General features: G+C 37.8%; 1 protein-coding gene and 1 non-coding gene across 7 annotated transcripts in view; both read left to right on the top strand.

Moving 5' to 3' along the window:
• NCOA1 (nuclear receptor coactivator 1) overlaps positions 1–23,836 on the top strand; it is a 278,197-nt gene that overhangs the window by 166,042 nt on the left and 88,319 nt on the right. For all 6 annotated transcript variants that reach the window (XM_077960057.1, XM_028831929.2, XM_028831928.2 and 3 more), the window contains 3 exons: positions 2,787–2,953; positions 10,409–10,506; positions 21,870–22,047. In XM_077960057.1, the coding sequence (XP_077816183.1) occupies positions 2,787–2,953; positions 10,409–10,506; positions 21,870–22,047 (443 nt within the window). The remainder of the gene's footprint in view (positions 1–2,786; positions 2,954–10,408; positions 10,507–21,869; positions 22,048–23,836) is intronic.
• On the top strand, positions 15,603–15,709 carry LOC114672089 (U6 spliceosomal RNA). Its single transcript, XR_003722279.1, has one exon. It is a non-coding gene; the product is annotated as a U6 spliceosomal RNA (small nuclear RNA).

Below are 23,836 nucleotides of genomic sequence, written 5' to 3'. Positions count from 1 at the left end.
AGGAAGCCAGCCTCTCCCTACCACTAAGTTCATGCATCTTGTTCTCTAGGTCTAGGTGTACTTCTGTAGTATTCTAGTCTTGCTGCATAGTATTGTAATGGCCTGTTTTCTTTGTTTTCCAACTTATTGGGAGCTGCATCTAATTTATTTTTGGATCCTCCAGACACAGTACATGATTATCTGGCATATAATAAGTATAGGAGTATTTGTTGAGTTAGCTAGTTTGTTGAAGGAAAAACGGTACACACATGAGATATTAACTCAGAATAGCATTAACTAGGAGGTCTGCAATATAAATGGTAATAAAAAGGATTCATAAAGAGAGAAATATAGTTGACCCAGAGTAATAAAGGAAGACTTCTTTTCCATTAAGATAGACTTTTTTTTTTTTGCCATCTCCACTTTTGGCTTTGAACATATCTGCTCTCATTTTATCTCCTTGCTTATTGGTTACTTCATTTCATGGTGAGTTTTTGTAGTCTTAATCTCTAGTCATTTTATAGACACCTTGCCAGTTCATTACTTTTAGCTTCTTGCTTTCTCTATCCCCTCTCTGTCTGCGTGTCCTGCCTGTTCTATCACTTTTTTCTTTTTCTGTATACTGTCTTCAAGTTCTTTGGTTTTACACAAAACTTACCATCAAAAACATATTTGAGAGTTCCACCAAGAGAGTCCAGTTTACTCTAAATGTTGAAATTTAGATCCATGGATTTAAATAGATCATAACTTTAGACTGAATTTACTAAATAGACCTTATATCAGTTAGTTTCTCTAAGGTAGAAGTAGATGTCTTCAAACACTGTCCGGTTGCAGAGCTGAGGTTCTCTAAAACCTTGTATGTATCAAAATGTATGTTACTCATTTTATTCATGCCTTGGTGTGTAATTTGTCAAAATATCTTGCTCCATTTTCTTGTTATGGGAGTTATAAGATACAATTTTAATAACTACAATTGGGAAAATTCCTCAATAATGAAAGACTTAAAAGATGAAAGACAGAAATGTGACGGTTGCAGTTTTAACATTTGGTTTTGTTTTGGCATTTGTAATATTTTGTTTTGTGTAGGTAAATACATTTGATTAGTTGATTCTTTTCAACTTACTATATTATTTTGTGCTGTTGTTTTTATAGTCTTTAATATTATTAAGAAAGGTAAATGGGGCTGGGCTTGGTAGCTCACACCTGTAATCCCAACACTTTGGGAGGCTGAGATGGGCGGATCATGAGGTCAAAAGATCGAGACCATCCTGGCCAACATGGTGTAACCCTGGCTTTACTAAAACACAAAAATTAGAGGCCGGGCGCGGTGGCTCAAGCCTGTAATCCCAGCACTTTGGGAGGCCGAGACGGGCGGATCACGAGGTCAGGAGATCGAGACCATCCTGGCTAACACGGTGAAACCCCGTCTCTACTAAAAAATACAAAAAAACTAGCCGGGCGCGGTGGCGGGCGCCTGTAGTCCCAACTACTCGGGAGGCTGAGGCAGGAGAATGGCGTGAACCCGGGAGGCGGAGCTTGCAGTGAGCTGAGATCCGGCCACTGCACTCCAGCCTGGGCGGCAGAGCGAGACTCCGTCTCAAAAAAAAAAAAAAAAAAAAAAATTAGCTAGGCATGGTGGCATGTGCCTATAGTCCCAGCTACACAGGAGGCTAAGGCAGAAGAATTGCTTGAACCCGAGAGGCAGAGGTTGCAGTAAGCCGAGACTGCACTGCAGCCTGGCGACAGAGTGAGATTCCCTCTCAAAAAAAAAAAGAAAGAAAAGTAAATGGTATCTTAATTGTTGCCAGTTATGAGCTTTATAGCAGCTGATCTTCCCCTCTTCTCTCCTCTTTTTTCTATTACTTTTCTATCTAGCCAAATGATTTTGATTGCTGCTTATAAAACAAAGAGCTACTTGTGACCGGTTCTCCTATTATATTAGTTTGATAATAACAAAATTTCAAAGTCATACTTAACTGTCTTTATATGTGTTACAAAACAAGTTACCTGATGACTTGGCTAAATAAACCAGGGCTAAAGACTGAAAGGCAAAACCGAATCATAGTCATTGAGTACATTTGGTATACTTTTTTAAAAAGGTGCTACCTGTATGCGCTGTTATTCCTTGTTCTCATTATTTTGCTTTAAGATAAATTGTTTGACTTTGTTTATTGCATTTATAGGAACTTACAAATAGTTTTTTTTCTGTCTTTTTAGGACACAGCTGTATACAGAATACATTGTTCACTGTACCTTCATCTCTGTTATTATCCTTCTTATTTTGCTTTTGAATGGATACTTTTTTGATGAGGATCAACTAATGGTTTAATCATAAGAATTAAAAGTTTATCAGAGTTACCGGATTTCTAACTGTAACTTTTGAATTCTAGTATCGTTTTCCCTGCTTAATTTATACCAGTTATTTGAAAATTGAGATTTTTCTATTTCAAGGAGTTATTCATAATATAAAGTAGTTCCAAATGCAACTAGTGTATTTATTGTATGTTTGCTTTTAATATCTAGTAATTGTTAGTTATTTGAAAATATTCAAGGTGTATATATGATTGGGGAGATATATCTGTTATAGCAGTCAATTTACTTTATATATTTTAGCCAGAATTGTTTTCTAAACTTTGGTATTTGGTAGTGTCCATTTTTTAGATGTGAATTTATATCACTTTCTAAATCTGGTTTTATATTTTCAACAAAAATAAAGATCTCACTAAATGTGTAAGCATAGATACTTGATCAGAGAAGGAAATATGGTGATACAAATGTACACTAACTGGATTTTCTTTGTGTGACAGCACTGAAAAGAGGCGCAGGGAGCAAGAAAATAAATATTTAGAAGAACTAGCTGAGTTACTGTCTGCCAACATTAGTGACATTGACAGCTTGAGTGTAAAACCAGACAAATGCAAGATTTTGAAGAAAACAGTCGATCAGATACAGCTAATGAAGAGAATGGAACAAGGTAAAAAACAAACAAAAAAAACCCATGGCCGTGTGCTTTGTTATTAAGAAATTTATAATATGTCATTTTGCTTTATTATTATTATTTTTTTTTATTTTTTTTTTGAAACAGAGTCCCACTCTGTCACCCGGGCTGGAGTGCAGTGGCACGATCTCAGCTCACTGCAGCCTCTGCCTGCCAGGTTCACGCTATTTTCCTACCTAAGCTTCCCAAGTAGCTGGGACTACAGGCGCCCGCCACTACACCTGGCTAATTTTTTTGTATTTTTTTAGTAGAGATGGGGTTTCATTGTGTTGGCCAGGATGGTCTCGATCTCCTGACCTCGTGATCCACCCGCCTCGGCCTCCCAAAGTGCTGGGATTACAGGCGTGCACCACCGTGCCCAGCCTACTTTTTTATTAAGAAATTACATTGAACATTATATATAAATAAATGTCTTTGTTAAAATGCTGTTTATTTTAGAAAGAGAACCTGAGAATCTTCTTGTTATAACAAAGTGTCTTATTAAGTTAACTCAAAAGCTGGTTGCTTTAGATTATGGGACTCAGTATCATAAGAGATTGAGTCAGAAGACACAAGTTGTAGAGTTGGACCTGAGGCCCTGGCATAGACTTCTTTAGGACAGTAGCTCCATGAAGGGAAAAATCTCTCCAGCTTTATGAGGAAGTTTGTCTCTACTTGGGCTCTTCTCTCCAAAAACCCTGATTTTTAAAAATTTTTTATTTTATTTTATTTTTTTAATTTAATTTTATTTATTTTTATTTATTTTGAGATGGAGCCTCACTCTGTCACCCAGGCTGGAGAGCAGTGGTGTGATCTCGGCTCACTGCAACCTCTGCCTCCTGGGTTCAAGCAGTTCTCCTGCCCCAGCCTCCCGAGCAGCTAGGATTACAAGTGCGTGCCCCTATGCCCAGCTAATTTTTGTATTTTTAGTAGAGACGGGGTTTCACCATGTTGGCCCGGCTGGTGTATTTTTAAGGTTCATATTTTTACTACCTGTATTTACTAGGAACCCCATACCATCAAACCTCCTTGGTTGCCTACCAGAAAGAAAGGCAAAGCACTTTGAAGAAACAATCCCACAAGCTGGCCCCATGGGAGTGCCACAGAACAAGTGCTTCTGAGGGTGATTTTACACTACAAAGTTACTTAACATATGAGGAAATAATCTAGAGTAACAACACAAATAATAAACAGAAGGACTGACCCCAAAGAACTTCAGATTATTAACATTAAAGTTTTATAATTTTAAGATTTTAGAAACTGGAAAATGGATAGTCTAGTGACAACTGATTTAGCAACGGGAGAAACCATACTGTAAAACTGCAGAGGGGAGCACTGGCAAGACGCCTGGCTAACACTAACAGCCTGGCTCCTGCTTCCTAAATTGGGGTTGGCAGGATTCCTCTGGGTAAACTGAGCAGTCGGAAGGTGAAGTCACGTGGGGATGATCCTCAAATGAAAAAATTCATTCCTTATCTTGCCCCCACTCCTCACATAACTGCATGTTCTGTTTAATGTGAACAAAAAGCCAGATATTGGAGGAAAGCCTGTAATATAAAAGAGAGCAAACCAAGCAAATAAACAGAAAAAAGGAAACTCAGAGGAAGCCGAAACAATGCAGGGAGCTGAAGAAAACTTAAAAAGATACCAGTCCCTCGGAGACGTGAGGGAAGATATTTCATCAAAAAATGAGAATAAGTCCTATAAAATGAAATATTCAAAAGAAGAAATAGCTTTTGGAACTTAAAAACAGGATAGCTGATAAAAATTTTACCTGTTTCTACTCTTTGCCTCCTCACACTCTGTGCCCTGACCAGTTGCAGGCACACCCTGCCCCCGCTATTTACGCTTGCTGTTCCCTCTGTCTGGAATGCTCTGTCTCTAGATATCCACATGCTTTATTCACCCTTTTCATGTCTTTGCTCAAATACGTCTTCTGAGTAAAGTTGTTCCTAACTAAACTATTTGAAATATTTTAAAAACTAGAAAACAAAATCTATGCATCTTTTTACACCTTCTTTATTTTCCCCACAGTACTGTTTACATCTGACATATGACATATTTTATATATTATTTGCCTGCCCCCACTAGAGTTCCATGAGGGCAAGGATTTTTGTTTGTTCACGACTATATCCTCAGTACCTAGAACAGCACTTGGGTACATAGTAGGCTTTCAATGCATGTTTGTTGAATGAATGGATGAAGGGATGAGAATTGAAGAAATCTCTTAAATAATAAGCAATGGAAAATGAGAGAAAAAATAAGAAACTTATAGGATTAGTTCAGGAAGTCTAACATATGATTAATCCCAGAAAAAAAAGAGAATAGAACAAATAGAAGGGAAGAAATGATAAGAGAAATAATGCAAAAATAATGTTCTCAGAACTAGAAGAATATTAGTTTCCAGATTGAAAGCCCTCATGTGTAGTGCCCAGCACAGTTGTTGAAAAAGAAAGATAAAGTAACTTATACCAATGCACAATTTAGTAACATTTCAGAACACCAGGGAGAAAAACAAGAGAGAAGAAAAAACAGGTCTCACACATACTAGATTGCTTTCAGAATAGGTTCAGATTTCTAAATAACAACATTGAAAACTAAAATTCTAGACCCAGAATTCTGTGTTCATCCAGTTGAAGTTATGAGTGCCAAATAGACATGTTCAGACTTTCAGAGTCTCAAAGGTATTACCTCCAGTTATACCTGTTTCAGAAATCTCTATCCAATCCAAGATAGTAATGCTAGAAAGAAGGGCATAGGATCTTAACCCAGGGAAACCATGGAATCTTAACACAAAGAAAGGTAAAAGGAGACCCAGGATTACAGTTGCGCAGCAACCTAGAAAATAGCCAGTCCTAGTTGCAGCAGGTGGATAGAGGACTCTAGGGAACATTTCCATAGGAAAAAAGGAACGCATAAGAGTATCTGCTAACTGACTGAATCGAGGTGAATTTTTCAGCTTTGGAGGGGAGCTTAGGGTTGAATTAAACTATACATAACATCTGAAACAATATAAGAAAAGTGTAAATTATAACACATACCTTGGCTCCCTTATAAAGTATGTTTATATGACCATAGTAACATATATATTAAATATTGGTTACTCAAAAAATTGTTAAAACTATACTGAAAGTAAGAGAGGAGGGGTACTTTGTGTAGCAGGTTGGTGTAAATAACTTAAATTCTTTACCTTTCATGATAGCATGTCAATAGATTCTGTCTAACGTGGACAAAATCAGGTTGTAGCAAATTAGCATGTTACTAAGAAGTATGAAGCGTATTAGGATATAGGCTAGGCTAGTATAACAACACACCCAAAATACAATGGTTTTAAAAAGATGGTCTAGGAAGGTGTCAGGGATTGACTCCTTCCATCTGTTTTGCTCTGCCATTCCTAGGGTATTGCCATTATCCATGTGGTTAGACATGGCCCCCTTGTCCATGTCCCAGCTAACAAGAAGGAGAAAGAAAAAAACAAGAAGGCATGCTTCTTTTCCATTACAGATAAGACCCAGAAATTGCATGTCACTAATGTTCACGTTCCCTTAGACCAGAAACTAGTCACGAGCCGTTCCTACCTTAGGTTTTCCCTAAAATGTTAGATGTTTTGAACTTCACACAAAATTATTTAATCTGCTTGAACTTCATAGTTTGTTTTTTAGAACTTGTTTACAAACAAAAGCCTTTCTTACCCTCATGTAATAAAACACATGAAATGATGAAGGAAATGTATCTTAAAATGAGAAACTCCTGCACCATAATAATAAAAAGATAACATAATTTAAAAATAAACAAAGACCCTGAATAGACATTTCTCCAAAGAAAATGTACAAATGGCCAACAAGCACATGAAAAAGATGCCCGGCCGGGCGCGGTGGCTCACGCCTGTAATCCCAGCACTTTGGGAGGCCAAGGCGGGTGGATCACAAGGTCAGGAGATCGAGACCACGGTGAAACCCCGTCTCTACTAAAAATACAAAAAATTAGCCGGGCGCGGTTGTGGGCGCCTGTAGTCCCAGCTACTCGGGAGGCTGAGGCAGGAGAATGGCGTGAACCCGGGAGGCGGAGCTTGCAGTGAGCTGAGATCGCGCCACTCCACTCCAGCCTGGGCTGGGCGACAGAGCGAGACTCCGTCTCAAAAAAAAAGAAAAAGATGCCCAATATCATTAGCCATTAGGGGAATGCAAACTAGAATCACAGTCACATACCATTTCACACTCAGATGGCTGTAATCAAAAAGACAGATAAGGCTGGGTGCTGTGGCTCACGCCTATAATCCCGGCACTTTGGGAGACCAAGGTGAGAAGATCGCTTGAGCCCAGGAGTTTGAGACCAGTCTGGGCAACATAGCGAGACCCTGTCTCTACAAAAAAATTAAAAATTACCCAGGCACCGTGGTGCATCCCTGTAGTCCCAACTATTTGGGAGGCCGAGGTGGGAGGATTGCTTGAGCCCAGGAGTTTGAGGTTGCAGTGAGCTATGATTGTGCCACTGCACTCCATCCTGGGCAACAGAGTGAGGAGTGTCTTAGGAAAAAAACAAAAAATGGTAGTAACAAGTGTGGGTGAGAAATTGAAAGCCTCACATACTTCTAATGAGAATGGAAAAATGATAGAGCCACATTGGAAAACAGTCCAACAGTTTCTCAACTGGAGGAGAGTTTAGGGTTGAACATAGAGTTAGCCATCATATGACCCAATAATTCCACTTCTAGGTGTATCCCCAAGAGAAATGAACACATGTCCATACAAAAATTTGTACATGAATGTTCACAACAACATTATCACAAATTGCTAAAAAGTAGAAACTACCCATATGTCCATCATATGGGTGAAAGTAGAAACTACCCATATGTCCTATAAAAGGACATATACCCCTATGAAGGACTATCATTAGGCAATAAAAAGGAATAAAGTACTGATAAATAATTCAACATGGTTGAACTCTGAAAACATGCTAAGCGAAAGAAGCAGCCCAGTCACATATGACCACATGTTGTATGATTCCATTTATAGGAAATGTCCAAAGAAGGCAAATTCATTGAGACAAAAAATAAATTGGTAGATATCTCAGGCTTAGGGGTATTGGAAAAATGGGGAGTGACTAGTAATGGGAATGGAGATTTTTGGGAGGTGATGAGAATATTCTAAAATTGTGATGGTAGTTGCACAACTCTGTGAATATACTAAAAATCATTGAATTGTGTGCCTTAAATGAGTTAATTGTATGTTGTGTAAATTATAGCTCAAGAAAGCCGTTATTATAAGTATGATGTGAGATAACATACCATAGGTTTGCAAAAATTAAAAACTATAATATTGTTTTCAGCAAGGATGCAGAAGAGCCAAACCAATGTTACAACCTCTTTGGAGAGCAGTTTGTCAATACCTAGTAATATAAGTTATACAGACCTTATGATCCTGCAATTTCACTTCTAGTATTTATCCTGAAAAAACTGACACATGTACAAAAGAGGAAATATCAAAAATAGTTTATTATAGGACTGTAGTTATCAAAAGACCTACCAGTAGGGGAATAGAAATCTACTATGGATTATTTATATAATGTAATACTCTTAACAGCAGTTAAAATGAATGAATCAGACCTACATGTATCAATGTGGTTAAATCTCAAACATAATACTGAGTGGAAAAAGTAAGTTGAAAAAGTTTGTACAGTTGTCCCTTGGTATGTGTGGGGGGTTGCTTTCATGACCTCCCACTGATACTAAAATCTGAGTATGCTCAAGTCCCTGATATAAAATGGTGTACTAGCCAGGGGCAATGGGGCATGTCTGTAATCCCAGCTACCTGGAAGTCTGAGGCTAGAGGATTGCTTGAGCTTAGGAGTTTAGGGCTAGCCTGGGCAACATAGCAAAATCCCTGTCTCTTAAAATAAAACAAACAAAATTTAAAAATAAGATAAAATGTAATAATTTTTGCATATAATTGATCCTCCCATGTACTTTTTTTTTTTTTTTTTTTTTTTTTTTTTTTTTTGAGACAAACTTTCACTTTGTCGCCCAGGCTGGAGTGCAGTTGCGGGATCTCGGCTCACTGCAACCTCTGCCTCCTAGGTCCAAGCAATTATTGTACCTCAGCCTCCTGAGTAGCTGAGATTACAGACATGTGCTACCACACCCAGCTAATTTTTATATTTTTGTTAGAGGGAGGATTTCACCATGTTGGCCAGGCTGGTCTCCAACTCCTGATCTCAAAAGATCTGCCTGCCTTAGCCTCCCAAAGTGCTGGGATTACAGACGTGAGCCACCTCGCCTGGCCCATGTACTTTTAAATAATCTCTAGATTACCTATTATGATACCTACGACAATGTAAAGGCTATGTAAATAGTTGTACTGTATTGTTTAAGGAATAATGATGAAAAGATGAAAAAAAATCTATATGTATTCAGCACAGACACAATTTTTTCTCAAATATTTTGGATCTATGGTCAGTAGAATCCATGGATGGGGAGGACTAATGGTATATATAACTACACATTTATGTAAACTTTAAAACATGAAACAATAATATATTGTTTATATGTATGTTTATATATATAAAACAATAATATATTTTTATGAAATCATACATATGGAGTGAAAGTATAAAAACATGCTTAGAATGATTATGGCAATCTCAGAATAATGGTTGCTTCTGAAAAAAAGCACAGAGGAGGGAGGGCAGGCCTTTCACTGTATTTGCAACATGTATTTATTTAAAAAGGAAAAATATGGAGCAAATGATGTTAACATCTGTGAAAACCGAATGGTGGCTATATTAATATGTGCTGTATAATTTTCTGTATTTTTTGGAATACTTGAAATCCTCCTTTTTTTTGAGACATGGTCTCATCCTGACACCCAGGCTGGAGTGCAGTGGCACAATTATAGTGCACTGCTGCCTCAAACACTTGGGCTCAAGCAATCCTCCTACCTCACCCTCCGGAGTAGGTAGGATTACAAGCATGCACCACCACACCTAGCTAAGTTTTAAAATTTTTTGTAAAGATAAGAGTCTCACTATGTTGCCCAGGCTGTTCTCAAACTCCTGGCCTCATGCAGTCCTCCCACCTCTGCCTCCCAAAGCACTGAGATTACAGGCTTGGGGCACTGCACCCAACCCAAAATACTTCCTGTTTTAAAGTGAAAATATGAATTTTTATGCTCAATAATATAATACCATATTCTCATTGTTGAAACACTGGATGTAGTATTCAGATCTTCATGCTACCATGTATTAGTTACGTTTTCAGGCACATTGCTTAACCTTTGTGATGTTCCATTTTATAATCCATAAAATAAGTATAATTAAGATTAGTGTGAAAGTGCCTAGATACTGACTAAATGTTATTTGAATTTGACAGTTGGTGAATCTGTGTCTTCATAAACTTGACTTTATGAAAACGAGCTCTTTTCAGATATGTGATTTTTTTAAGTTTCTTTATTATAGAGAAATCAACAACTGATGACGATGTACAGAAATCAGACATCTCATCAAGTAGTCAAGGAGTGATAGAAAAGGAATCCTTGGGACCTCTTCTTTTGGAGGTAGGTGTCGTCATTGACTTAGAAAATGATTAAAATCTTTGTTGTAGCCAATTTGGTTTTTTCTTTTTTTTTTTTTTAATGCCTTATATCCAGTTAATAAATTATAAAACAAAGAACTTCTTACAATTTTATCATGATAACCATTTGACAGTTGTTACTGTTTCAGAATCAAAAGTGAATAATGAACATAAGAAATTTTCATGAAGGCATTCTGAGCAGTGAGATGGAAAACTTTAAGCTTATTGTGTATAGCTTTGCCTTTTATTTCTGTGGTGGTCAGGCCTAACTGGGAAAATAAAATATTAATATTAGATTTACTTGGCTAGCTAGTGTTATCTATATGTATACCATAGAATTTTACTTTTGAGTGAAAGATCCCACAGTTTATTGCAGTACGTGATTTTCTGCAGTTTTCTGAATAAAAATATTTAAATTATTTATATAAACATTCTAAGAGAATTACTATTTTAACTGTCAAACTTTGTAATGTGAAGAACTTTTAAATTTGAATGACTTTGTAATTACTATGTAATTTTCACCCCTGCATTTTCTATCTAATCTTTACTTCCTGCATTCTTAATATAAATGTCTTGTTTCCAAGCATCCTCATTACTTTAAATGCTTTCTCTCCTACATGAATGTTTAAAGACATATGTATGTATGTATATACTCATCCCTCACAATGTATACTTTCTATCTCTATGCCTAATTATGTATATTTATTTATGTAAGGATATATAAAACAAATTATCCTTTCCTTATCTTTCCTAAAGGCTCTCCTCTCTGATGAAATCTTCTTAACTACTCAGACTTGCATAGGTCTCTTTATTTTCTAATTCCTTTATATGTTTTGTGGTATTACCCCACTTCCTCCTGTTTTTGTATTAACCATAATTCCCTCTACCTACTGCTAATGTAAGAATAGTCTTAAAATTCACTTCTTTTACAGCCCCAGAAATATCACGTATTCTCGTTGCTTCACTTTTTATCTCTATAGAGATGATACTCAAATATGTACGTTTTGCTTTTACCTCTTCCCATACTTCATTCCTATAATGAATAGACACTAATAATAATAAATGCTAAATACTTTCAACTCTCCTATTAGCAACTTCTCCCTCTGAATCTAAATTCTTTATTTCCCTTCCACATTATACAAGTACTTTATTACTTCAGACTTTTGCTTTTAATTATTTTTATTCGTGGAACAAGCGCATATTTTGTAGAATTATAATATATGAAACACATTGGCTGTTGAAACTAGAATGGAAACTACTCTCTGAGCAAGTACATACACATGTAACTGGTGAGGGGAGCTAGTACGTATGATGGATGTGAATTTCTTATTGTCAAAAGAAATCAAAAAATGACAGGAAAACATTCATTCAAAATTATTATAAGAAGACAAAGTAGGAATTCACTTTTTTAGCTGATGAAATTATTACTCTGAAAACCACTGTGAATCAAAGGAAAACTGTAGCACATTACATATAAATTAAATGTTATTATGCAAGCATTTTCAAATATGAAAGAACATATCACATTAGAAATTTAGAAAACAGTATGGAGGTGTATTTAGGTTCTTGACTTCAAGGAGCTAATAATATTTTTGTTTATGAATTACAGATATGTGAAATAAAGACTATCAAATAGAATTATAAATTTTACAGACAACAAATACCTTCATTGACAACCTGTTATACCTGATGTCTTTTCTATCTTTTTTTTTTTTTTTTTTTGAGATGGCGTCTCGCTCTGTCGCCCAGGCTGGAGTGCAGTGGCGCGATCTCGGCTCACTGCAAGCTCCGCCTCCTGGGTTCATGCCATTCTCCTGTCTCAGCCTCCCGAGTAGCTGGGACTACAGGCGCCCACAACCGCGCCCCTGACCCTGTCCCCGTTAACTTAAACTTTATGGAGTTTCATCCATGGAAGCTAAAACAGGAAGGGTAGAAAAGCTACCAAGAGATGTTTTCATTGAATAATCCACATTACAGGCTTGAGATGCACTGTTCAACATAATAGCCAGTAGCAACATATGGCTATTAAAATTTAAATTAGGGCCAGTCACAGTGATTCACACCTGTAATCCCAACACTTTAGGAGGCTAAGGCAGGAACATCATTTGAAGCCAGGAATTAGAGACCAGTTGGGTAGTGTAGTAAAACCCCATCTGTACAAAAAAATGAAAAAAGGTAGCTGGTCATGGTGACACATGCCTTTGGTCCCAGCTACTTGGGAAGCTGAGGCAGGAGGATTGCATGAGCCCAGGAGTTTGAGGCTACAGTGAGACTTGATTGCACCACTGCACTCCAGCATGGTCAACAGAGCAAGACCCTGTCTTTATTAAAAAAAAAAATGTTTTTAATTAAATAAAGTTAAAAATTCAATGCTTCAGTCTCACCAGCCATATTTAAAGTGTTTGGTATCCATATGTGGTCAGTAGCTACTGTATTAGACAATATAAATATAGAATATTTTCATCATTGCAGAAAGTTCAGTTTGACAACACTAGTGTAAGAGGGACTTGCCCAGATAGAAGATCCCCAGAGGTAAAAAATGAACAAATATCCACCACCATACTATGAGAAATTCTCACCATTCAGAATTGTTCATTTCTCCTTTTATTTATTTATTTATTTATTTTATTTTATTTTATTTTATTTTATTTTATTTATTTATTTTTGAGACAGAGTCTCTGTCACCCAGGCTGGAGTGCAGTGGTGCGATCTCAGCTCACTACAAGCTCTGCCTCCCGGGTTCACGGCATTCTCCTGCCTCAGCCTCCTGAGTAGCTGGGACTACAGGTGCCCAACACCACGCCTGGCTAACTTTTTTGTATTTTTAGTAGAGACAGTGTTTCACCGTGTTAGCCAGGATGGTCTTGATCTCCTGACCTCGTGATCCGCCCACCTCAGCCTCCGAAAGTGCTGGGATTACAGGTGTGAGCCACTGCTCCTGACCTATTTCTGTTTTTAAAAATATAAAATAAAGTTAGCACAGGTAAAGAATGAAGATCCTGGAAGAAATTTTTGCACATCTAAAGAGAAGGTGACGTTAGAATTTATTTATTCAACAAAGATTTGTTGAATACCTAGAGTGTGTCAGACACTGGATATCTACATCATGGAATTACTATAAAAATTAAGTGACACAATTTCTTAGCAGAGTACTTTACACATAGTACTCATTAAGTCCAGTATAGGCATTTTTTTAAAAGCTCATTTCCTCCCTTTGCTGTCTAAAATTCCTCTGCCTGCTGGTCAGAGTTCTGCATTATTTGACTGTAACCGTCCTGTTTCCTTTGGTCCATAAGAAAACTCTTATTTCAATCAGGGAGGTCTCACTATGTCTTGCACATGCATTCTAGCTTCATCAACTTGCTTTGTATGATTCCCTACATTTCTTTGGGTTTTTTTTTGTTTTTTGTTTTTTGAGATGGAGTCTTGCTCTGTCGCCCAGACTGGAGTGCAGATCTTGGCTCACTGCAGGTTCCGCCTCCCGGGTTCACGCCATTCTTCTGCCTCAGCCTCCCAAGTAGCTGGAACCACAGGCGCCCGCTACCATTCCCTAATTTTTTTTTTGTATTTTTGTAGAGATGGAGTTTCACCATGTTAGCCAGGATGGTCTCGATCTCCTGACCTCGTGATCCACCCGCCTCAGCCTCCCAAAGTGCTGGGGTTACAGGCATGAGCCACTGCACCCGACCACCATTCCGTACATTTCTTTGTGGCTTTTGACACTTGCTGACCACTCATTCCCACTACCTTAAACATTCCATGGCCATGGCACCTTTCACAGTGTTCTTTCTCTACCCCTCTGGTTACTCCTCAGCCTTTTTCTCAGATTTCTTTCTTTAATTGCCTCTTAAATGTTAGTATCCCCCAGGATTCTAGCCTTGGCTCTTTCCCTTTTTTTATTCTGTACACATTTCCTGGGAAGGTTTATCTGTGTCTTTGTCTGTATAACATATACACATATATGTGAATTACATGTTTGAAATCAATTGCAATTCTCTGATTTCACGCAATAGAAATCAACTCTGACTAAGCAAATATGAATTTATTGGAATGCTATTTGGATATCATAGAACCATGCTTGGAAACGGGATGAAATCAAGGTACCTTGAGGGTGGAAAGCAAAAGCTTTGTTAACAGTCTCTTTGAAAGAACTATCTGGGCAATGCCCTGCTGCTAGAATGAATGTACTCCTGCTATGTTTAGCTTTTTGTAATCCTTAAGATTCACATTTAAGGAGGAAGTCTCCCAGTGGCCTGATTAAGTATCCCATAAGACTTTATGTAGTGGGGAAGAAAATTTCCCAGAGGAAATCAGAGTATCCTTTACTAGGGGAAAAGATGATTGTAGTTAAAAACAAACAGGCTGGGCGCAGTGCGTCACGCCTGTAATCCCAGCACTTTGGGAGGCCGAGGCGGGTGGATCACTTGAGGTCAGGAGTTTGAGATCAGGCTGGCCAACATGGCGAAATCCCATCTCTACTAAAAATGTAAAAATTAGCCAGGCGTGGTGGTGAGCGCCTGTAATCCCAGCTACTCAGGAGGCTGAGGCAGGAGAATCCCGTGAACCTGGGAGGCGGAGGTTGCAGTGAGCTGAAATTGCACCATTGCACTCCAGCCTGGGCAACAGAGTAAGACTCCGTCTCAAAATAAATAATAAGTAAAAAATAAACAAGAGACCCAAATGATTACTATATGTACCTGTGAATCACAAAGGTCTATCCTTAGCCCAGATCTCTCTTCCAAGCTTCTGTTTCAATACATCCTGCTGCCTTTTAAAGATTTCCAGTTTTCCCAAAGTGGACTCAAACTTTGGAGGTTGGAGGTATTTTGGGGCATCTCAGCAGACTTGTGACAGTGGGGTCACCTCAAGTTTTGGAAAAGCAATGAAAAATGACCAGTGCTGTGATAACATCCAGTTTACTCACGTGACCTGGGATAGTTCATTTTGTACCATCCGTCCCAGATTTGTTGCCGTAATCTGGGACGGACAGTACAAAATTTGTTGACATGACTTGGGGAGGAGTGTTCCTTGTGCTCCCTTTTCATTAGCATTCTGGAAAGAAATCAAAACTTGTATGTGGTGCTCACTTTGGCAGCACATATACTAAAATCAGAACAATACCGAGAAGGTTATCATAGCCTCTGCACAAGGATGACACACAAATTTGTGAATTATGTCATATTTTTCAGCTGAACCCAACTTATACCACAGGCAAAACCCTCAAGGGCATCAAAGAATATAAAAGCAAAAAGCTTCACTGAAAGGACAGCACCTTTGAATATTAAAGGAACATCAGATACAAAAGAACCAGTGTAAGAGCTCTGGAAACTCAAAAAACCAGAGTGTTTTCTTACATCCAAACCACTGCACTAACTCCCCAGCCATGGTTCGTAACCAGCCTGAAATGATTCACGTGACAGACTAAGAATTCAGAATCTTGATGGCAACAAAGATCATTAAGATTCAGGAGAAAGTTGAAACCCAATCCAAGGAATGTTAGGAATCCAGTAAAATGATATTAGAGATTAAAGATAAAATAGCTGTTTTAAGAAAGAACCAAACTGATCTGATAGAGCTGAAAACCTCACTACAAGAAAAATTTCGTAATTGGAAATATTAATGACAGAATCGACCAAGCTGAGGAAAGAATCTCAGAGCTCGAAGACCAGTTCTTCAGCCAACTTAGACAGAAATAAAGAAAAAAGAATAAAAAAGAATGAACAAAACCTCTGAGAAATATGGGATTATGTAAAGAGACTAAACCTACAGCTAGTGTCCCTGACCAAGAGGGAGAGTATATTAGTCAATTTCCACACTGTTATAAAGAATACCTGATATTGGGCCAGCTGCGGTGACTCACGCCTGTAATCCCAGCACTTTGGGAGACCATGGTGGGCGGATCACTTGAGGTCAGGAGTTCGAGACCAGCCTGGCCAACATGGTGAAACCCCGTCTCTACTAAAAATACAAAAATTAGTCTGGCGTGGTGGCACATGCCTGTAATCGCAGCTACTCAGGAGGCTGACGCAGGAGAATCTCTTGAACCCTAGAGGCCGAGGTTCCGGTGAGCCAAGATCACGCCACTGCACTCCAGCCTAGGTGACAGCAAGACCCTGTCTCAAACAAACAACAAACAAAAAACCCGTGAGACTGGGTAATTTATAAAGGAAAGGGGAGTGTTTTTGTTTGTTTGGTTGGTTTTGTTTTTTGAGAGAGTCTCGCTCTGTCGCCCAGGCTGGAATGCAGTGACACAGTGTTGGATTACTATAACCTCCACCTCCTGGGTTTAAGCAATTCTCGTGCCTCAGCCTCCTGAGTACCTGGGACTACAGGCATGTACCACCATGCCCGGCTAATTTTTGTATTTTTAGTAGAAATGGGGTTTTGCCATGTTGGCCAGTCTGGTCTCAAACTCCTGGCCTCACATGGTCCACTCGCATTGGCCTCCGAAAGTGCTGGAATTACAGGCATGAGCTACTGTGTCTGGCTTGAAAGAGGTTTAATTGACTTCCAGTTCCACGTGGCTAGGGAGGCCTCAGGAAATTTACAATTACAGCAGAAAGTAAAGGAGAAGCAAGTACGTTCTTCACCAGGCGGCAGGAGAGAGAAAGTGAGAGAGAGAACGAGGATGTGCCACACTTTTTTTTTCAACTTTTAAGTTCTAGGGTACATGTGCAAGACGTGCAGGTTTGTTACATAGCCAAATGTGTGCCATGGTAGTTTGCTGCACAGATCAACCCATCACCTAGGTATTAAGCCCAGCATCCATTAGCTATTCTTCCTCGTACTCTCCCTCCTGCCACCCCTGCCCCCAACAGGCCTCAGTGTGTGTTCCCTCCGCCATGTGTCCACGTGTTCTCATTGTTCAACTCCCACTTATAAGTGAGAACATGCAGCATTTGGTTTGATGTTCCTGCATTAATTTGCTGAGCATAACAGCTTCCAACTCCATCCATGTCCCTGCAAAGGACCATGATCTCATTCCTTTTTATGACTACATAGTATTCCATGGTGTGTATTTACCACATTTTCTTTATCCGGTCTATCATTGATGGGCATTTAGGTTGATTCTAGGCCTTTGCTATTGTGAATAGTGCTGTGGTGAACATACATGTGCATGTATCTTTATAACAGAATGATTTATGTTCCTTTGGATATATACTCAGTAATGGGATTGCTGGGTCATATGGTATTTCTGCCTCTAAATCTTTGAGGAATCGCCACACTGCCTTCCACAATGGTTAAACTAATTTACACTCCCACCAACAGTCTAAAAGCATTCCTTTTTCTCTGCAACCTTGCCAGCATCTATTGTTTTTTGACTTTTTAATAATCACCATTCTGACTGGCATGAAATGGTATCTCACTGTGGTTTTGATTTGCATCTCTCTAATGATCAGTCATGTTGAGCTTCTTTTCATATGTTTGTTGGCTACATGAATGTTTTCTTTTGAGAAGTGTCTGATCATGCCCTTTGCCTGCTTTTTAATGGGGTTGTTTGGTTTTTTCTTGTAAATTTGTTTAAGTTCCTTGTAGACTCGATATTAGACCTTTCTCAGATGGATAGATTGCAAAAATTTTATCCCATTCTTTAGGTTGTTCACTCTGATGATAGTTTCTTTTGCTGTGGAGAAGCTCTTGAGTTTAATTAGATCCTATTTGTTAATTTTTGCTTTTGTTGCAGTTGCTTTTGGCATTTTCATCATGAAATCTTTGCTCATACCTATGTACTGAATGGTATTGCCTAGATATTCTTCTAGGATTGTTATAGTTTTGGATGGTGTCTTTTATTCCTAGAACTTTGTCCAGTCACAGTCACTTGGGTAGTCACATTTAAAGCCAGGGCCCTATGAGAATCCTTGGCTAATGTGAACCCTTCCATGAGACACATGGTGGTCTTCTTCAAAGGATGACATCCTGGGCAGAGTTTGGAAAAGTTCTCAGATTGATTACTGAGTGCATAGGCATTTGTTGTCTTCTCTGTATGCAGTAAAACTAGCTGTCAGGTCTTGGAGGAATAGGAAGTTTCCTTCCCAGGAGCACACTTTTTAGTTAATTAGATAAACAACATATGAGGGAAACTTGTAGAACAAGAACAGGTAATAACAGATTGTATTAACCAGACATACTTTTAAAAAATAGAGATGCTTCTATATTCGTGGAAATAGTCTCAAAAAGTATTCCCTGAAATGTTACTAGTCTCTTGAGCACGGAATTCTGGCAGATCTTCCACTATCAACCTCATTTTTATATTTTTATATTTTAATTTTTTATAAGTATATATTTATAAGAAAATGCAAGTTAAATTGTATTTATACTGATGCAAAGAACATTTTAAAAGAAGTTTCAGGTCTATTTTTGAAAAATAAATCTGTTTTTAAATTATTTCTATTTTTATATAAACTTCAAGGCACGTAAATATTGATCACCTACTATGAGACTTATAGCTAATCTGAGCAGTTTTATAAACCCAATTTAGATATGAGGTACTTTCCCATGCTCATCTAAACCCAAAATATTTTTACAAAGAGTTTATCTAGTATTGAGATTTTAAAGATTATTAATCACATCCCTGTCTCCTTTGCATTATGGACTAAGTAAGTCACAGCAATCAGGTAGAATAAAAATAGCTTTATTCCTTTTTGTTCTTGCTAAAGAAAATATTAGCAATATTTTAAATGAGAACAATGGGTTGTGCTTCAATCTTGCTTTAAATCTTGTTTATATTCTTTGTGATGAAGTGATAATGGAGATGTATTACTAAATTTAATTTAATATTTGGTTTAAATAATCTTGTCCATTCATCTGTTGGCAGACACTTAGCTTGATTCTCATATCTTGGCTATTGTGAATAATGCTGCAGTGAACATGGGAGTGCAAACATCTCTTGGACATACTGATTTCATTTCCTTTGGATATATACTCAGTACTGAGATTACTGGATCATATGGTAGTTCTATTTTTAGTTTTTTGAGGAACCTCCCTACTATTTCCCATAATAGATGTTCTCTTTTCTTCACATCCTCACCTACACTTAACAGATATGAAGTGATATCTCATCATAGTTTTAATTTGCATCAACCTAAGTGTTCAAAAATGGATGAATGGAATAAGAAAATGTGGTATATACACAGAGCGGAATACTATTCAGCCTTTATAAAGGAAATCCTGTCATCTGCGACAACATGTATGAACCTAGAAGACATCATGTTAATTAAAAACCAGGCACAGAAAGACAGATACCACATGATCTCACTTACATGTGGGATCTAAAAAAGTCAAACTCATAAGAGAGAGTAGAATGGTGGTTACCAGGGTCTGTGTGAAGGGTGAGTGGATTGGAGGGATGTTGGTCAAAAGATAAAAACCTTTCAATTAGGAAAAATAAGTTCAAGAGATCTATTGTACATTATGGTGACTGTAGTTAATAACAATTCTTTTATACCTGAAAATTGCAAAGAGAATAGCTTTTAAGTGTTTTCACCACAAAAAATGATAAGTATATGAGGGAGTGCTTATGTTCATTAGCTTGATTTGGCCATTCAACAATGTATACATATTTGAAAACATGTATACCATAAATATATATTAGTTTTTCTCAATTAAAAAAAAATCATCGTAGCTGAAAAACGCACCTCACAAAAATAAGGTAGAGGCAAATGGAAAACTATGTCATTGGATGTGTTTACTAAATTATGATACTCATTTTTAAATCCCACCCACAAACTTTGCAAAGGTTTTTATTGACAGTCCAGTTTCCTTGATTAAAAAAAAAAAAAAAAAGATTCTTCCAAACATCAGAAGGTATTGCATTTTCACATTAAAAAAAAAAAAGGGCCTGGCACAGAGGCCCATGCCTGTAATCCCAGAACTTTGGGAGGCCAAGGCAGATGGATCACCTGAGGTCAGGAGTTTAAAACCAACTTGGCCAACATGATGAAACCCCATCTCTACTAAAAATACAGAAATCAGTGGGGCACGGTGGCACATGCCTGTAATCCCAGCTACATGGGAGGCTGAAGCAGGAGAATCACTTGAATCCAGGAAGCATAGGTTGCAGTGAGCCAAGATTGCGCCACTGCACTCTCTCAAACAAAAAATAAATAAAAAGAAAAAAGGGCCACCACTGAGAATCTAATTGGAACATTTTTCAACAGATAAAATGCTCTAAGGTTTTAAACTGATAAGATAAATTGTACAAGCTATTCATGTCATTTTCAGTATCACTGTCATTTTCAGAAACAAAATTGTACAGTGGTAACATTTCCAAACATCCATTTTCACATGCTCTCTCTATGGTGTTAGTGTCTTTTTAAAAAGCAGTTTACTTTTTATTCATTGTTAAAATTTCATCTTAATCCTGAAGGAAAAAAAAAAATGTGTTTACTTCTTGGCGAGTATCTGCTAGACAGCGAACTTGGTACCCTGGCCTTTTTTTAAAAGAAAAATGAGTAACCCGTCAACATTGTTAGACAGGTCTTTTAATTTTGCCGTAGATAACCAGCAGACCCTGTATGATCCAAAGGATTTTTATGGTCATTTTACATTTTGTTACAAAATTCTGTAAATGTTCTATTTTTTCAGGATTCTTATTGTATTGCTTATATACATTCTGCAGCAAGTAAGCTGCAACATGTTGCAATAAATGAAAAGATTACAAATAAGTAAGGTGCCACAGTCTGCATTCTGGCTCTTCCTCAGGATACCAGGGTTTCTGTAATATGTGACTGTCTGCACTGAGTCAGGCACCAGAGTGTTAATACGCTTAAGCTTAATTTCTTTATTATGTTTTAGTTTACAATATACATAGAGGTTCTAACTTTTCCCCTGCACCCTTGTGGATATTATATGCCCCACAGGATGCAAATGTCTCCTTTTGGAGACCCCTGGCTCCATCTCAGTGCATAGGAAGCCCCTGTGATTTGGCTCCTGTCCACCTCTGCTGTACCATATACTCCAGCAGCTCCAAACTGCTTGTTCGTTTTCTTTTTGTGCTGTGCTCTCTCCACTTACTGGAATGTTCTTCCTTCAATCCTCTTCCTCCTCCACTATGCCTTTTATATGTTAGGTAGGGGTCTGTATCTTTCTTTGACCCCCACCCTGATCCCAAATTAGGCATCCTTCTGTGTGCTTGTAGACTATTTTGTGTATGTCTCTGATCTGCATTTTATCACTCATATTTTATTATGTTTATGTCTTTTTCTCCTACAGTACCACAGTTTCCTTGAGGACAGAGACCAGGTCTTGACATATATTTCTGATCTCTTTTTTAATAGAAAAATGTATAGTTTAATTTTTTCTTTTATCTTTCAATATCCAAACCATTGTTTTCTTTTGATTTTGCAGGCTTTGGATGGATTTTTCTTTGTTGTGAACTGTGAAGGGAGAATTGTATTTGTGTCAGAGAATGTAACCAGCTACTTAGGTTACAATCAGGAGGAATTAATGAATACCAGCGTCTACAGCATACTGCACGTGGGGGATCATGCAGAATTTGTGAAGAATCTGCTACCAAAATCACTAGGTAAACAGAAATGTGTTTTTAAAAAGAATGCTAGCTCTCTGTATCTTCTCCTTATGTAATATGTATAATCTATAATACCTGATTATTACATTTATAATTCATAGTATTATATATGTTATATGTATTTAAAATATTTTTTCAATGTAGTTTCAGTCTACGATATAAATATGAAGGGGAGTTTCATCAAATAACTGGAGAGCATTCCTTTCAGCTTCTTCCTTTATACTGTGTCATGCCACAGTAGTTGGAGAGAATTATTTTCAATTTTGATTGTGTTCAAGAAAGAGACAAATGTATATCCTTTCCTTTACCCTGCTCACAGAAAAAAGAATAGAAATGAGAAAGAGAGGGAGTGAGAGGGAGGGAAGAAGGAAAGAATATATGTCATATACCTACTAAAATTAATGTTTTTACACTTAAGTGCTTTAACGGAGGAGTTCCAAGTATGGTTGGATGGGCTATTCACTGCTGAGGAGCCTAGCTGAGAGGATGGATGGAGTCTAATTTCTAGTGTCTCTTCTATTCACTGAACCCTGTGCCTTGGGGCAGGGCTGGGACTTTAGGAGTTAGGGGATTTTTTCTAATTCTTGTAAAGGCATGGATGGACTAACCGCAGGCCTTTGTTTACTTCTTGAATTTTCAGGCTCCTCTAAAGTTTTTCAGTGCTCAAGTTCCAGTTACTACTAGTGATTGCGTTGCTACCTTTACATCTGAGTGTGTGTATTTTTCAATAGTATACATTTTGTAGATAAATAAGAAATTTTTCGTATTACTTTTCAGATTCCAGTCTGTTTTAGATTTTTTTTTCCTTTTTTTCCACATAGTTTATTTGTTCAGTGGACTCTGAAATAAAAGCAGTTTATCACGCAGATAAATTTACCACACATCAGTTTTTCAGACAGATACTGTGTGATAAAGTATCTGAGTTGGAGAGTTAGGACTCTACCATACCGTTTAGTATGGAAACTGAGGCATGTGGTCAAGGAAGTTAAACAATGTAAGATTCCCCTGATGTCACTGTAGGTAATACTTAAGATTTCTTTCCCTAGCCATGGACTGTAGATTCTTTTGTTCTACTGTTCACAAATTTTGAGGACTACTGGTGTATGGATTTAACTGAGCTATTGCATTTTATTTTGTATCAAAAAAAACTAACTTAATTTTAGTCTCATGTTGAGTAACAAGATATTTGTTGGGTTTAGCAGCCTTCCTGGTTGGAAAGAGGCTTGCGGTCACAGAAAACAAGGATGAGCTGTTTTCTGACTTCTGAAGAAGGGGCTTGTTGTTTGTGGAAGGGCCACATTACCTGTTCTGCCTGGTTCTCAGGATGCTGTAGATCTATGACTATTCAGGTTCCCCCAAATCTCTGCCAGTAGGTAAATGTGGAGGGAGTGTCATCTACTAGCTTATGTGCTTGCTGGTGATGCTGCTCCTGGCTGCTTACAAGACAGTGATCCTCAGCTGGCCTGACAATTCATTGTTGCCTCTCTGAGCAGCCTTTCACAATAGGGAGGAATATGAAGTTTTTGCTACGGAGGTATCTTTCTCTCATTCTCCCAATAATAGAAGAACAGAAACATTGAAAAAAATAATACTACTTTCTTATACAGTAGTGTAGACAAACAAAGATAGGGCAAGCTCAGTAATAATAGAATAGATCACATAATCTTACAGTGTTGGTTGATCATCCATTAGAAACCAATGAGATGGTCCCACCAAAAGAATAAAGGCCAACTACACTAACTTAGAAAAGCCAATAGCTTCTTTCAAGGTATTTCCAAAAAGCATT

This window comes from Macaca mulatta, chromosome 13, assembly GCF_049350105.2.
Source record: "Macaca mulatta isolate MMU2019108-1 chromosome 13, T2T-MMU8v2.0, whole genome shotgun sequence".
In the NCBI taxonomy this organism is placed as follows: Eukaryota; Metazoa; Chordata; class Mammalia; order Primates; family Cercopithecidae; genus Macaca; species Macaca mulatta.
This window is presented reverse-complemented; position numbering and strand designations above follow the sequence as displayed.